Source organism: Babylonia areolata, chromosome 20, assembly GCF_041734735.1.
Source record: "Babylonia areolata isolate BAREFJ2019XMU chromosome 20, ASM4173473v1, whole genome shotgun sequence".
In the NCBI taxonomy this organism is placed as follows: domain Eukaryota; kingdom Metazoa; phylum Mollusca; class Gastropoda; order Neogastropoda; family Buccinidae; genus Babylonia; species Babylonia areolata.
This window is the reverse complement of record NC_134895.1, coordinates 55,982,735-55,998,400: the sequence shown is the minus strand read 5'-3', so window position 1 is coordinate 55,998,400 and position 15,666 is coordinate 55,982,735. Positions and strand designations below refer to the sequence as shown.

Sequence of the window (15,666 nt, the reverse complement as noted above, 5' to 3'; positions counted from 1 at the left end):
GACATGAAACAGCACAACATATTGCTGATAACAGACATGGAACAGGACATCACATTACTGATAACACATACATGAAACAGGACATCCCGTTACTGATAACACAGACATAAAAAAGGACATCAAGCTACTGATAACACAGACATTAAACAGGACATCACTTTCCTGATAACATGGATAGCACATTAGTAATTGTTATTGTTGTTTCTCACAGGCTGCAGTCTACTTCAAAACTCTGCAGTTCCCCGACGAGCGAAATTACCTCTGCAGCAGCGCAGCCCTCACTTCCGTCATCGGCCACATGTCCAGTGCCTTGTGGACATGCGCAGTGACAGTCTACATTTTTCTCTTCTTCAGCCTTCGCGCCACAGTTTTCGCCAACCGGATGGTGTATATCTTTTACGTCTTCTGCTTCGGCGTTCCAGGTGAGAATATTCTGTCAACGGGTACATGGAAGATGGCAAGATCGAACCTTTTTCCCTCTGGGGTATCTTTCAGTGCCTAACTTCAAATGAGAACACTGTGCCGCACGACTAAAATACTGGCAGATTAAACCCAAAAATTACACGAGACTTACCTGTACGTGTACCTGTACATGTGTGGGTGTATGTGTGAATGTGTGTCTTCATGTTTTACAATTATTAGCGTATTTATCATCATTGTTGTCTTATTTATTTATTAATTATTATTATTATTATTACTACAACCTTTTTTTTATATTATAATTATTTATTTATTTATTTATGCTTACCTATTATTTATTCACCTTTTTTTCTCTCTCAAGGCCTGACTAAGTGCGTTGGGTTACGCTGCTGGTCAGGCATCTGCTTGGCAGATGTGGTGTAGCGTATATGGATTTGTCCGAACGCAGTGACGCCTCCTTGAGCTACTGAAACTGAAACTAACAGTTGATCGGAGTTCTACCTTAAAGAAGGACGACCAGAAAGATTTAGCGTTGTCAGGGCCAGTCAATATTGGACCATATGGACCTGTGTCCTGGCTTTTACAATCCAACCCCGAAAACGGGATGTTGCTGCTTATATGGCGAATGGTCATGCACGTAAAAGCTAAAATTGTACATGTGTAAGAGTGAACTGACATGGGAGTCACAGCCCACGAATTAAGTTTCGGTTTCAGTTTCTTTAGGGGGCGTCACTGCGGATGGACAGATCCACTGACGGACAGATCCATTGATGGACAGATCCACTGATGGACAGATCCATTGATGGACAGATCCACTGATGGACAGATCCACTGACGCGTGGCGGCTACACCACATCTGTTGGACAGATGCATGACCAGCAGCATAACCCAACGTGCTTCGTCAGGCCTCGGGTGCCTCACGAACTCCGTCAGGCCTTGGGTGCCTCACGAACTCCGTCAGGCCTTGGGTGCCTCACGAACTCCGTCAGGCTTTGGGCGCCTCATGAACTCCGTCAGGCCTTGGGTGCCTCACGAACTCCGTCAGGCCTTGGGCGCCTCATGAACTCCGTCAGGCCTTGGGTGCCTCACGAACTCCGTCTACATTGGCAGCTGAGCGTCTTAACCATTTTGCCGCCTTCCTCCTCACGAACGAAGAAGAAAAGAAGAAGAATGTTGTTGCAGTCCGAAAGCGTTACAGGGTGTGTCATTATTCGGTGAGACGAAGCTAGGGTGGGACCGTTTTTTATGGCATTTTATTTCATTTTTTTCGGGGCGCCCTTGATAGACAGTAGAATTCCGATCATACTTCAACTGACTTACAGGTCTCGCTTAACCATTCAGCCAATTCTCTGCAAGAACCATCAGGGACTGGAATAAGCTGCCGGCACAGACTGCTACTGTTAAGCGCGATAGTTGTATGTTTTCGGTCTCTTGCCGTGCTGATCGAGCGTTCACACAGTAGGTCAAATGATACAAATTGATTGTCGCATGATTTCTGTTTGTCTATTGTCGAATGATTTTGACCGCCTATAAATCAAAGTAGGATGCAAATCAGTTGTTCGAAGATTTTTTAAGTATAGTTTCTTTTCTGTATATAAATAATTGTAAAGACATCCATTCCTACCTGTTTAGATTTTAACAGAAAACTTCACATCTCACTCCTCTCAGTCAGCCATGTTCACGTGCATAAAAAAAGAATCACAGGAGACGGATATCTTTGCAAATAATTTATATACAGAAAAGCAACCACACTTAAAAAATTCAGACATTCACTCACACACTCGTACTAACTATGAAGGGCAACAACACACAACACACTACACAACACATAACGAGGATACTCAGTCCAAGTCGGTTTCACTCCAGTCCTCGGTCCAGGACACAGGCTGCTCCTCGGTGCCTTCACAGCGTGGACACAGGCTGCTCCTCAGCGCCTTCACAGCGTGGACACTGGACACAGGTTGCTCCTCACTGTCGCGGCATCATCGGTTACTGCTGTTGTTGTTACGGCTGGGTCTTGGCCCAGCGCCAACCCACAAGCTCTTTAAACCAAAATAAAATTACTTTCAGTTCATCCTGTCTTGTCCGTAAGTCCGGTCAGTCACATGGATGTGAGTGGGTGTGTGTGTGCCCTGTACAATTTCACTAACTTTCCTAGGTTCAGTCACACATCATCCTCACCATTAAATTACCAATTATAAAGTCAGTTCCTTAGCTATTGTCTTCGTACTAGTAGTTATCTTTTAGTCTCTTCCTGTCTTTCGAATGCAATCAGATATTTTCCAAGCAAGCGCTAGTAATTACATATCACACATTAAAATTCCATTATTCAAGCGTTGAGAAGGATCAAATCAAATCTGTCTGTTGCAGCACTGATCAGTATTACAGTGGAAGGCCTCTACAGATCTATTGTATGATTTCTGTCTGTTGCAGCACTGATCAGTATTACAGTGGAAGGCCTCTACAGATCTATTGTATGATTTCTGTTGCAGCACTGATCAGTATTACAGTGGAAGGCCTCTACAGATCTATTGTATGATTTCTGTTGCAGCACTGATCAGTATTACAGTGGAAGGCCTCTACAGATCTATTGTATGATTTCTGTCTGTTGCAGCACTGATCAGTATTGCAGTGGAAGGCCTCTACAGATCTGTTGTATGATTTCTGTCTGTTGCAGCACTGATCAGTATTACAGTGGAAGGCCTCTACAGATCTATTGTATGATTTCTGTTGCAGCACTGATCAGTATTACAGTGGAAGGCCTCTACAGATCTATTGTATGATTTCTGTTGCAGCACTGATCAGTATTACAGTGGAAGGCCTCTACAGATCTATTGTATGATTTCTGTCTGTTGCAGCACTGATCAGTATTGCAGTGGAAGGCCTCTACAGATCTGTTGTATGATTTCTGTCTGTTGCAGCACTGATCAGTATTACAGTGGAAGGCCTCTACAGATCTATTGTATGATTTCTGTTGCAGCACTGATCAGTATTACAGTGGAAGGCCTCTACAGATCTATTGTATGGTTTCTGTTGCAGCACTGATCGGTATTACAGTGGAAGGCCTCTACAGATCTATTTTATGATTTCTGTTGCAGCACTGATCGGTATTACAGTGGAAGGCCTCTACAGATCTGTTGTATGATTTCTGTCTGTTGCAGCACTGATCAGTATTACAGTGGAAGGCCTCTACAGATCTATTGTATGATTTCTGTTGCAGCACTGATCAGTATTACAGTGGAAGGCCTCTACAGATCTATTGTATGATTTCTGTTGCAGCACTGATCGGTATTACAGTGGAAGGCCTCTACAGATCTATTGTATGATTTCTGTTGCAGCACTGATCAGTATTGCAGTGGAAGGCCTCTACAGATCTATTGTATGATTTCTGTCTGTTGCAGCACTGATCAGTATTACAGTGGAAGGCCTCTACAGATCTATTGTATGATTTCTGTTGCAGCACTGATCAGTATTACAGTGGAAGGCCTCTACAGATCTATTGTATGATTTCTGTTGCAGCACTGATCAGTATTACAGTGGAAGGCCTCTACAGATCTATTGTATGATTTCTGTTGCAGCACTGATCGGTATTTCAGTGGAAGGCCTCTACAGATCTATTGTATGATTTCTGTTGCAGCACTGATCAGTATTACAGTGGAAGGCCTCTACTGATCTATTGTATGATTTCTGTCTCTTAGTGCTGATCACTCATACAATAAGTCAAATATGTGAAAGGATGCATAATTAATTGTATGGTTTCTGTCTCTTACAATGCATTTTGATCGCTTGTACAGTTGGATTCATCCTAACTGTTGTTGAATTCCTGTCTTTTAAGTCACAGTGGCTTATGATCGCGTACGTAATAGGGTACAAATTAATTCTTGTACGATTCTTGTCTGTTATTTTGCAGTGGTTTTTGAGCGCTTATAGCAAATCAAGTGTTGCCTAATTTCCTCTTTCTCTGTTGCAGTGCTGATCGCTCTGCAAGCGCGCATCTCTGACGTGTATGGCTATGACGTGACAGACATCCTGTACTTTGACCACCCGGCCATCTGTTGGATCAGTGATCGGGTGTCCAACACCCTGCAGTGGTGCTTCATCACCATAGAGGGCTGGGTCATCGCCACTTACTTCATCTGTCTCATCCTTTTCGTCGTCATCAACTGTTCTCTGTATTGCCAGGTTGGTTGAGGGACTGCACGGAAGAGGGCCCAACGGCGCGTGGGGAGTCGGGAGTGGGGGGGGGGGAGGCCGTGACGTGTATTATTGGTGACGTATTTTTATTGGTGACGTCGACCTTGAGCTTGTACTGCATGGCGGTGCCGGCGCCATCCTGTGGTGATGTATTTTATTGGTGACGTAGAATGCGGTATGACAGAACATGTATCGCCAAGGGAAGAGAAACGAAACGAAACAAATTTCATCTAGGGAGGTTAGAGGGAATAAGTATTATTACGTTTTCTTTTTTGACATCTAGTCTCTTACAGACAGAGGAACAAAACAAGGCAAGACAAGTTCCTTTATTTGACTGAAGATGCAACCAAAACTCTCCTCTGTGTCTTTGTGCTGTTCCGCCTGGACTATTGTAATTCCCTACTTGTTGGTTCACCCAGCTACCTCATTGCTAGGCTTCAGAAAGTCCAGAACTATGCTGCTCGTCTTGTCTTTCGTTCCTGTAGATTTGATCACGCCTCTCCTCTCCTTCATGCTTTACACTGGCTCTCAGTACAAGAAAGAATTATTTACAAAGTCGTCTTTCTTTGTTTCAAGTCCATTGAGGCTTCTGGTCCACAGTATCTTTCTGATCTCATTCATCTTTGCGTACCCTCACGCCAACTTCGCTCTTCTTCTGACACCTGTATGCTTAGGATCCCCCCTAGCCCCCTTTCTTTGGAATCAACTTCCTCAGCCTCTCCGTCACTCATCTTCGCTACAATCTTTCAAATCCAGTCTGAAGACCCACCTTTTCACCTCCTGATTAATTCTCAACAGCTCATCCCATTCCAGAATGACCTACAATGACTATTTGTAAATGAGTGAGTTTTGATAGTTTCAGAATTTGTTGGCAGTATTTTTGATTGTGTGCTATTAACAGTTGTGTGCTATGACGTGTGTTTGCGTGCGCATGTGCTTGAGTGTATTGTGGGTGTGTTTGTGTGTGGGGGGTGGGGTGAATAAGTTTTGATGATGTTTGGTATCATGTGTTCAATTTTTCCTTTTTGATATTTACATATGTATGCATTGTGTGTTCTATTTGTCAACGCCTAGGGCTTATTTTCAAGATTACTCGTAAATGCTCATGATGATAATAATGATAATAATAATAATGATAACAGATGTGCGTGCATAATTTTGCTCATCCGATCCCTGCCCTATATATATATATATATGTGTGTATATTTATACGAGAGAGAGAGAGAGAGAGAGATAGAGAGAGAGAGAGAGATGGGCAAGGCAAGAGAAGACAAAACTTTATTTCCCAGGATAATTGATGAACAGGCGTGTGGGTTTCTTTTTTTATCCACTGGCAGTTATAACAATAATAATAATAATAATGGATACTTATATAGCACACTATCCAGAAATCTGCTCTAGGTGCTTTACATAAACACTTTTGTTAACATAGCACATTACATCAATGTCACACACCAAAATGTGACATTAACGTACATACGCACACATAGGCATGCACAAACATACATAAACACACACACACACACACACACACACACACACACACACACACACACACACACAATACGCAATTAGATCTACAAGAATGTTATAGGTGTATAGAAAAAGTGTCAAGTGATCGACATAAACATGGACTACAAGATTTAGACTGCCAGTATTGCCGTCACTGTATGAAGAGAGTGATCGACATAAACATAGACTACAAGATTTAGACTGCCAGTATTACCGTCACTGTATGAAGACAGTTACAGCAAGCAACCGCAAGGCTTACTTAAATGATTTATCTGTCTCCCAGTCAAGACCAGTTAGAAGTTTGATTCATCGATTCCGTTTGAATACCCTACGAACTAAATTTTGCAAAAATATACAGTGTCTGTGCGGAAAAGAAGTCAGTGTCTACCACATACTTGTCCAGTGTCCAAAAACAAGACAACTGTTCTTTCAAAAACTAGCCGACCAGTTTCCACCAAACACATATTTGTCCATAGGAGATGTTTTGAATAATTATTCATTACTTCAAAAAAATTCTGAATGTTTGATTCAAAGTCCAGTTGGTATCTACCTTTGACTGATCCCGTTTTTGTTATCATTAGCATGCTTTTTTTCTTTTTTTTTTCTTTTTTTTAATGTTATGTAGATGTTTAACTCACTGTCGTAATTCATGCTATAACTCAGTGTTAGTCACTACAGTCCTTCGTAGCTCTTCGTTTTCCACTACTCACTATAGTCATCCCACCACCTCTTCTATAGCACAGTCCTTCGTAGCTCTTCGTTTTCCACTACTCACTATAGTCAGCCCACCACCTCTTCTATAGCACAGTCCTTCGTAGCTCTTCGTTTTCCACTACTCACTATAGTCAGCCCACCACCTCTTCTATAGCACAGTCCTTCGTAGCTCTTCGTTTTCCACTACTCACTATAGTCAGCCCACCACCTCTTCTATAGCACAGTCCTTCGTAGCTCTTCGTTTTCCACTACTCACTACAGTCAGCCCACCACCTCTTCTCATGTACCCCACGCCTCATCTCCTATGCGCACATACTTTTTTTCTTCTTTTTTCTTTTTCTTTTTGGTACCCGTCTAATATCACTAAACAATGAAAAGACGTTAAACTAAACTAAACAATGCACATGTACACATACATTGATCATTTGACTCAGTTGATATGGAAACTTATGTAGCGCCTATCCTCGGTCGGAGACCAAGCTCTAAGTGCTTTACAAACACGGAGTCATTTACACAACAGGCTGCCTACTGGGTAGAGCCGACTGACGGCTGCCATTGGGCGCTCATCAGAGTCATTCGTTTCCTGTGTCATTCAATCAGATTTCAGGCACGCACACCTATCACTCAGACAAACATGTAACATTTAACAATTTGCGTGTATGACCGTTTTGTTTATTTACCCCGCCATGTAGGCAGCCATACTCCGTTTTCAGGGGTGTGCATGCCTGGGTATGTTCTTGTTTCCATAACCCACCGAACGCTGACATGGATTACAGGATCTTTAACGTGCGTATTTGATCTTCTGCGTGCGTATACACACGAAGGGGGTTCAGGCACTGGCAGGTCTGCTCATATGTTGACCTGGGAGATCGGAAAAAATTAATCTCCACCCTTTACTGACCCACCGGGCGCCACCGAGATTCGAACCCGGGACCCTCAGATTAAAAGTCCAACGCTTCAACTATTCGGCTATTAAGTATACACACATAGTGAAGCACAGCTAACGCAAAGGAAGTGGACCTGCCACAATTAAACTTATTGCTGAGGGAAAAGGTGAGTTTTGAGATGAGATTTAAAAGATGCAAGGGAATCAGAATGACGGAGGTTATCAGGGAGCTTGTTCCACGTCTTTGGTAATTGAAAAGAAAACGATCTTCCCACTCAGACAGCTGCAAAGCGTCAACATTTCAGCGCCTCCATCAGTCAGTGTTCCACGTCCAAACAGCTCCATGCTGTATCAAACCAGCTCATTGGCAAAAAATAGAGAACTGTTGCTGCCAAAAAACATTCCTCCTCAGGATCTCCCTGATGCTTTTAGTAATTATTCTAATGACAAAATTGCAAAACATCCGACAAGAACTGGATGCTAGCCCACCAGAGGACCGATTTAATTATTTTAAAGGAAATTTAATGACATGTTTTGGACCTGTCTCTGAAAAAGCTGTAAGAGATTTTATTCTTAAATCTCCAAGTAAGAACTGTGACCTTGATCCATTGCCCACTAACCTTTTGAAATTATGTCTTGCTGACCTTCTCCCTTTGATCACCAGAATTATTAATCATTCTCTAGAGTCAGGCATTGTTGATGATTGTCTTAAATTGGCCATTGTCACCCCTCTTTTGAAAAAGCACAATTTGGACACAAATCAGCTAAAGAACTATAGACCTGTCTCTAATCTTTATTTCATTTCTAAAATCATTGAAAAATTTGTTACATCAGCTCCAGGAACATCTTGATGAAAACGGCCTGCTTGAAACTTGTCAGTCAGCTTATTGGAAAAGCCATAACACCGAAACAGCCCTTCTTTCGGTCACTGATAGTCTCCTCTCAAACACAGACAAAAGACTTACATCTGTAGTGGCACTTTTAGATCTGTCAGCGGCATTTGATACAATTGACCACCAAATTCTTATCAATCGTCTTAGCACTACCTTTGGCATTAAATCTACTGCTTTAAAATGGTTTTCTTCATATCTTTCAAATCGTCATCTCAAGGGTAAAGTAAAACATAGCACCTCTAAAGTCATCCCTCTTGTGTTTGGTGTCCCTCAGGGATCAGTCTTAGGGCCTATCTTGTTCACTTTGTACACTCAGCCTTTGTCTGACATCTTCAAAAGGCACTCATTTGGTTACCATAAATCTGCAGATGATACAGAATTACAAAAAAGCCGCTCCACATCTGGTTTTAAAACAGTAATTACTGAATTGGAATCATGTGTAGCTGATGTAAAAACATGGATGGACAAAAACAAGCTATAGCTCAATGAAGGCAAAACTGAACTCTTAACCGTTGGAGACCTAACTCGTCTTAAGGCAGCAGAAAAGGACCCAGTTACGTTTGGCCCTACTTCAGTAGCATTTCAAACATCAGCCAAATACCTGGGTGTATATCTCGATCAAACCTTGACTATGAACGACCAAATTTCATTCTTGTGTCGCTCATGTAATTTTCATCTCCGAAGGCTAGCCTCAGTCAGACCCTACATAGCAGAGAAAAATATGGCTCAGTTGGTTTCCTCTTTTGTCCTGCCCAGACTGGATTACTGCAATTCCACTCTTGAAGGTTTACCATCTTCCTCCATCAACAGATTACAGAAAATTCAGAACAATGCTGCATGACTGGTTCTCGCCAAAAAGAAATCTAATCATGTTACACCTGTGCTGAATCGGTTACACTGGCTTCCAATTGAGTCCGGCATTCACTATAAGTTAGCAACACTCGCCTTCAAATATTTTGACAAGTCTCTTCCATCCTCTGTATTGGAAACATATGAACCGCACAGAACAGTTCTGAAAAGCTGCTTAAAGTTCCAAGGACTAATCTCAAATGCGCTGGAAATAGGTCTTTCAGAGCTCAGGTTCCCCAAGTGTGGAACTCTCTACCTTCATCTCTTAGAAATTCCTCTGATCTACATTCCTTTAAGTCAGATCTGAAAACTTACCTTTTTCGTAAGCACTTTTGTTTTGGGCGGAACGGTTAAACCAAGTTATGCCTGTTAACAAGTATCTTTGTACTAGTATTTTTGTAGTCCTGTTTTAATGCATTGTGTATTTTATGTAGTTTTGGTCTTAGATGTGATGGCATTTTTTCTATCTGATTATTTTTAATGTGTGTGTGTGTGAGCACGCGCGCGCGCGCGTGCATACGTGCATGTGTTTGTGAGGGTACAATACTCTGGTACGTGTATGTAAGTTTGTAGGCATGTTAGTATTTCCGAACAGAATTCTATTTTAGAAAATAAGAAATATCTTAAGAATTCTATTTTAGAAAATAAGAAATATCTTAAAGCTTATGCAGTTTTGTTTTTGGTGCAGTTGTTTTTTTGTTTTTTTTAATGTCAGCGTGTGTGTGTGTCTGTGTGTGAGTGTGAGTGTGTGTCTGTAAGGGAGGGACAGACAGACAAACAGTAATTACTGACACCAAACTCTTTCCAGTCGGCGAGAAAGACCAAAGGCATGAGCCCAGTCAGCAGCAGTGAAGACATGATAGAGGAGATGACTATACAAACAGCAGCCAGGCAGCTTCGCTACGTGCCCTTCATTTACTGCATGCTGCGCGTTTGGGGCACCGCGCATTTCCTCTTCACCGAGTACCCGACTAAACGACATCTCCGTGCATTTGACTGGTTGCTGGTCATCAGGGTATGGAACTTTACAATGTTTCTTCTTCTTCTTCTTCTTCTTCTGCTTCTCCTTCTTCTGCTTCTCCTTCGTTTGTGGACAGCAAATCCCATGTTTACCTGTATATATGTATGACAGAGCTTTTACGTGCATGACCAGACAGTGTAAACAATCCAGTATAATGGCCTTGTAACAATGCAAGTGTAATAGAAAGTTTACTTATTTTGATCATGAGTGTTACAAGGCAAGTGTAACTGAAAGTTATTTATTTTGATCATGAGTGCAGGAAGGTGCAGAGGCTATGCATAAATTGTCATCTTCTCCTGTGTCATAGGCTGCAAGTCCTGTGTTCACAGCTGCAAGTCCTGTGTTCACAGACTGCAAGTCCTGTGTTAATAGGCTGCAAGTCCTGTGTTCACAGCTGCAAGTCCTGTGTTCATAGGCTGCAAGTCCTGTGTTCACAGCTGCAAGTCCTGTGTTCATAGGCTGCAAGTCCTGTGTTCACAGCTGCAAGTCCTGTGTTCATAGGCTGCAAGTCATGTGTTCACAGGCTGCAAGTCCTGTGTTCATAGGCTGCAAGTCCTGTGTTCATAGACTGCAAGTCCCAAGTTCACTTATATTTACGAGCAGGCTTCTGTTTATATATAACCTTGTCATGTAGGCAGCCATTTTCCGTCACGGGGGTGTGCATGCTGGGTTTGTTCTTGTTTCCACAACCCACTGAACGCTGAAATGGATTACGGGATCGTCAGCTGACACTGTGTTCATTTGCTCTTCTGTGTGTGTGTACACACGAAGAGGTTCAGGCATTAGCAATTCAGCACATTAACTGACCTTGGAGATCAGAGAAATATCTGTCATGAATCCACCAGGCGCCGTGACAACGTTCTACTCACTCGGTTGTTGCGCCCTTGTATTAATCTGTTTATATTATTTTATTTTTCATGTTTTGTGTTTTTAACTTAAGGTTGTAGTGGTGATGGTGGCCTAATGGTAATGGTAACGAAGGTTGTAGTGAAAATGGTGATGGTGGCCTAATGGTAACGAAGGTTGTAGTGAAAATGGCGATGGTGGCCTAATGGTAACGAAGGTTGTAGTGAAAATGGTGATGGTGGCCTAATGGTAATGGTAACGAAGGTGTAGTGAAAATGGTGATGGTGGCCTAATGGTAATGGTAACGAAGGTGTAGTGAAAATGGTGATGGTGGCCTAATGGTAATGGTAACGAAGGTTGTAGTGAAAATGGTGATGGTGGCCTAATGGTAATGGTAACGAAGGTGTAGTGAAAATGGTGATGGTGGCCTAATGGTAATGGTAACGAAGGTTGTAGTGAAAATGGTGATGGTGGCCTAATGGTAATGGTAACGAAGGTTGTAGTGAAAATGGTGATGGTGGCCTAATGGTAACGAAGGTTGTAGTGAAAATGGTGATGGTGGCCTAATGGTAATGGTAACGAAGGTTGTAGTGAAAATGGTGATGGTGGCCTAATGGTAATGAAGGTTGTAGTGAAAATGGTGATGGTGGCCTAATGGTAATGGTAACGAAGGTTGTAGTGAAAATGGTGATGGTGGCCTAATGGTAATGAAGGTTGTAGTGAAAATGGTGATGGTGGCCTGATGGTAACGAAGGTTGTAGTGAAAATGGTGATGGTGGCCTAATGGTAACGAAGGTTGCAGTGAAAATGGTGATGGTGGCCTAATGGTAACGAAGGTTGCAGTGAAAATGGTGACGGTGGCCTAATGGTAATGAAAGTTGTAGTGAAAATGGTGATGGTGGCCTAATGGTAACGAAGGTTGTAGTGAAAATGGTGATGGTGGCCTAATGGTAATGGTAACGAAGGTTGTAGTGAAAATGGTGATGGTGGCCTAATGGTAATGGTAACGAAGGTTGTAGTGAAAATGGTGATGGTGGCCTAATGGTAATGGTAACGAAGGTTGTAGTGAAAATGGTGATGGTGGCCTAATGGTAATGGTAACGAAGGTTGCAGTGAAAATGGTGATGGTGGCCTAATGGTAATGGTAACGAAGGTTGTAGTGAAAATGGTGATGGTGGCCTAATGGTAATGGTAACGAAGGTTGTAGTGAAAATGGTGATGGTGGCCTAATGGTAACGAAGGTTGTAGTGAAAATGGTGATGGTGGCCTAATGGTAATGGTAACGAAGGTGTAGTGAAAATGGTGATGGTGGCCTAATGGTAATGGTAACGAAGGTTGTAGTGAAAATGGTGATGGTGGCCTAATGGTAACGAAGGTTGTAGTGAAAATGGTGATGGTGGCCTAATGGTAACGAAGGTTGTAGTGAAAATGGTGATGGTGGCCTAATGGTAACGAAGGTTGTAGTGAAAATGGTGATGGTGGCCTAATGGTAACGAAGGTTGCAGTGAAAATGGTGATGGTGGCCTAATGGTAACGAAGGTTGTAGTGAAAATGGTGATGGTGGCCTAATGGTAACGACGGTTGCAGTGAAAATGGTGATGGTGGCCTAATGGTAATGACGGTTACAGTGAAAATGGTGATGGTGGCCTAATGGTAACGAAGGTTGCAGTGAAAATGGTGATGGTGGCCTAATGGTAACGAAGGTTGCAGTGAAAATGGTGATGGTGGCCTAATGGTAACGAAGGTTGTAGTGAAAATGGTGATGGTGGCCTAATGGTAACGAAGGTTGAAGTGAAAATGGTGATGGTGGGCTAATGGTAATGAAGGTGCCAGTGAAAATGGTGATGGTGGCCTAATGGTAATGAAGGTTGCAGTGAAAATGGTGATGGTGGCCTAATGGTAACGAAGGTTGTAGTGAAAATGGTGATGGTGGCCTAATGGTAATGAAGGTTGAAGTGAAAATGGTGATGGTGGCCTAATGGTAACGAAGGTTGTAGTGAAAATGGTGATGGTGGCCTAATGGTAATGGTAACGAAGGTTGTAGTGAAAATGGTGATGGTGGCCTAATGGTAACGAAGGTTGCAGTGAAAATGGTGATGGTGGCCTAATGGTAACGCGTCTGACGAAGAAACGAGTGTCCAACGGTTCGAGTCCCGCATGTAAAAGGGTTGTTCCTGGCAAAATTATTGTGAAAAGATAACTTTGGTAGTACAAACAAATTCACTTGCAGACAAAAGAGAGAAAGAGAGAGATGGGTGGCGCTGCACTTTGGTGAAGTGCTGTCTCTGGAGAGAGCAGACCGAATTTCACACAGAGAAATCTGTTTGACAAAAAGTGATACAACGGAACACAACACAACAGCACAGCACAGCACAGCACAGCACAGTGCAATAATAATAGCCTTTATCCTCTCTTTTCTAAAATCCAGTTTTTTTCCATTAATATTAATGGACTTTAAAGACCGTTTTTGGAGTTACGGTGATCGCAGTAAAAACAGAATCATATACAACCACCAGAATGTTGGCCTGTTCAATAATTATGATCCCAGAATGACCAGTCAGGGAGTTACCGGTTTCAGACATTGTGTACAGGACTACAAATTTTGTAGAATGTATTGTGCTCAGTGTCACAAGTTGGTATCTGAAACAGTTTAGATTTCACCGATTCATTTTCTTATAAACCATATATAACAAGTTTGCTGTTTTCATTTATTTAGTTTTTTGTTTGTTTGTTTTTGTGTGTGTGTTTTCATATTAAATGGAGGCATTCTGTGTGGACTTGCAATACTTTTTTATGATGTTAATAGTCATTTGAGAAATAAAGAACAGAGCAGATATTAAAATAAAAAAAGAAGAAAAAGAATGAAGATGAAAAGAAAAGAAGGACTGCAGTGTTCCAGTTCGTTTCATGAACACTGTTCAGTAACTCAGTGCAACTTTAGGGAGCAGACCGTTTATTGATTGACCCATTTATTCGTTCATTTATTTGTTCATTCATCAATTTATTTCAAGTATTTATTAACTAATTCAGTGACTTTTCATGTCATCTACTGCCCAAACTCTGTCCCAGGCCTTCGGAGACAACCTTCAGGGTTTCGCCAACTTCGTCCTCTTCTGTGTCACCACCGCCAAGATCCGCCGCATGGTGGCGCGCAATGCACGTCGCCTGTGCGCGTGCTGGTGCGCGTGGTGTCAGCGACAGCAGCGGCGCCTGGCGGAGGAGAAATGGATGCCCCGGCCCATCGTACGCATGCGCCGCAGCATGGTCAGGGTCGGCAGTGGCCGTCGGTCCATTGACGGCAGCGATCTGGACATCTCTGGAATCTCTCTGGAGCTGCCCTCGGCCACTCCGGAGGAACTGGAGGAGGTGAAATACGCGGAGGACGAGGTGCTCTTTGAACGGTGAACGTCCAGGGCGCTGCTTGACATTCTACGTGTACATGAGTATGGAAAAAAAAGGAGGGGGGGGGAGGGGGGGGCATGGGGGGTGGAGGCAGGGGGAGGGGTAGGGTGTCTCCCCCCCCTCTCACCTACAACTATTTATTTGACTAAAAAAAAGTACTCTGTTGTACATGACCGTGAACCGTGGTGATATAGAATTGCAAACACTTTAAAAACATTAGTATGTACAAATAAAAAAAAATAAAAAAACAATAATAATAAAGTGGATTTGTCTCCCCTCCACACCTCCAGCAATTTCTTTAAAAATGTAGCCCAGGTATAGAATACATAGCCTACTCTTTTAATCAGTGCATAAATTGTTCACTTTTTCATGTACATTTTTTTCAAATTGCATTTGTCTGCATTTTAATGTAGGTAATACTGACATCGGCCTAAATTTTGTAATCATCCTTTTGTCTTGTTTACTTTGTCACGGTGTGCATCTCCTGTACATTGATTTTCTGCTGATTCACCCATAGATTGTGTTATGCATGGTGCAGGCACTCATAGATTGTGTTATGCATGGTGCAGGTACTCATAGATTGTGTTATGCATGGTGCAGGCACTCATAGATTGTGTTATGCATGCTTCAAGCACTCATAGATTGTGTTATGCATGGTGCAGGTACTCATAGATTGTGTTATGCATGGTGCAGGCACTCATAGATTGTGTTATGCATGCTTCAAGCACTCATAGATTGTGTTATGCATGCTTCAAGCACTCATAGATTGTGTTATGCATGGTGCAGGCACTCATAGATTGTATTATGCATGGTGCAGGCACTCATAGATTGTATTATGCATGCTTCAAGCACTCATAGATTGTATTAAGCATGGTGCAGGCACTCATAGATTGTGTGATGCATGCTTCAAGCACTCATAGATTGTGTGA

General features: G+C 42.4%; 1 protein-coding gene across 1 annotated transcript in view; it reads left to right on the top strand.

Annotated features, from left to right (window-relative positions):
• LOC143294751 (G-protein coupled receptor 157-like) overlaps positions 1–14,818 on the top strand; it is a 21,994-nt gene extending 7,176 nt beyond the window's left edge. Inside the window, exons 3-6 of the mRNA XM_076606214.1 lie at positions 212–422; positions 4,391–4,602; positions 10,277–10,483; positions 14,405–14,818. Of these exons, the coding sequence (XP_076462329.1) occupies positions 212–422; positions 4,391–4,602; positions 10,277–10,483; positions 14,405–14,740 (966 nt within the window). The 3' untranslated portion in view covers positions 14,741–14,818. The remainder of the gene's footprint in view (positions 1–211; positions 423–4,390; positions 4,603–10,276; positions 10,484–14,404) is intronic.
• The last annotated feature ends 848 nt before the right edge of the window (positions 14,819–15,666 follow it).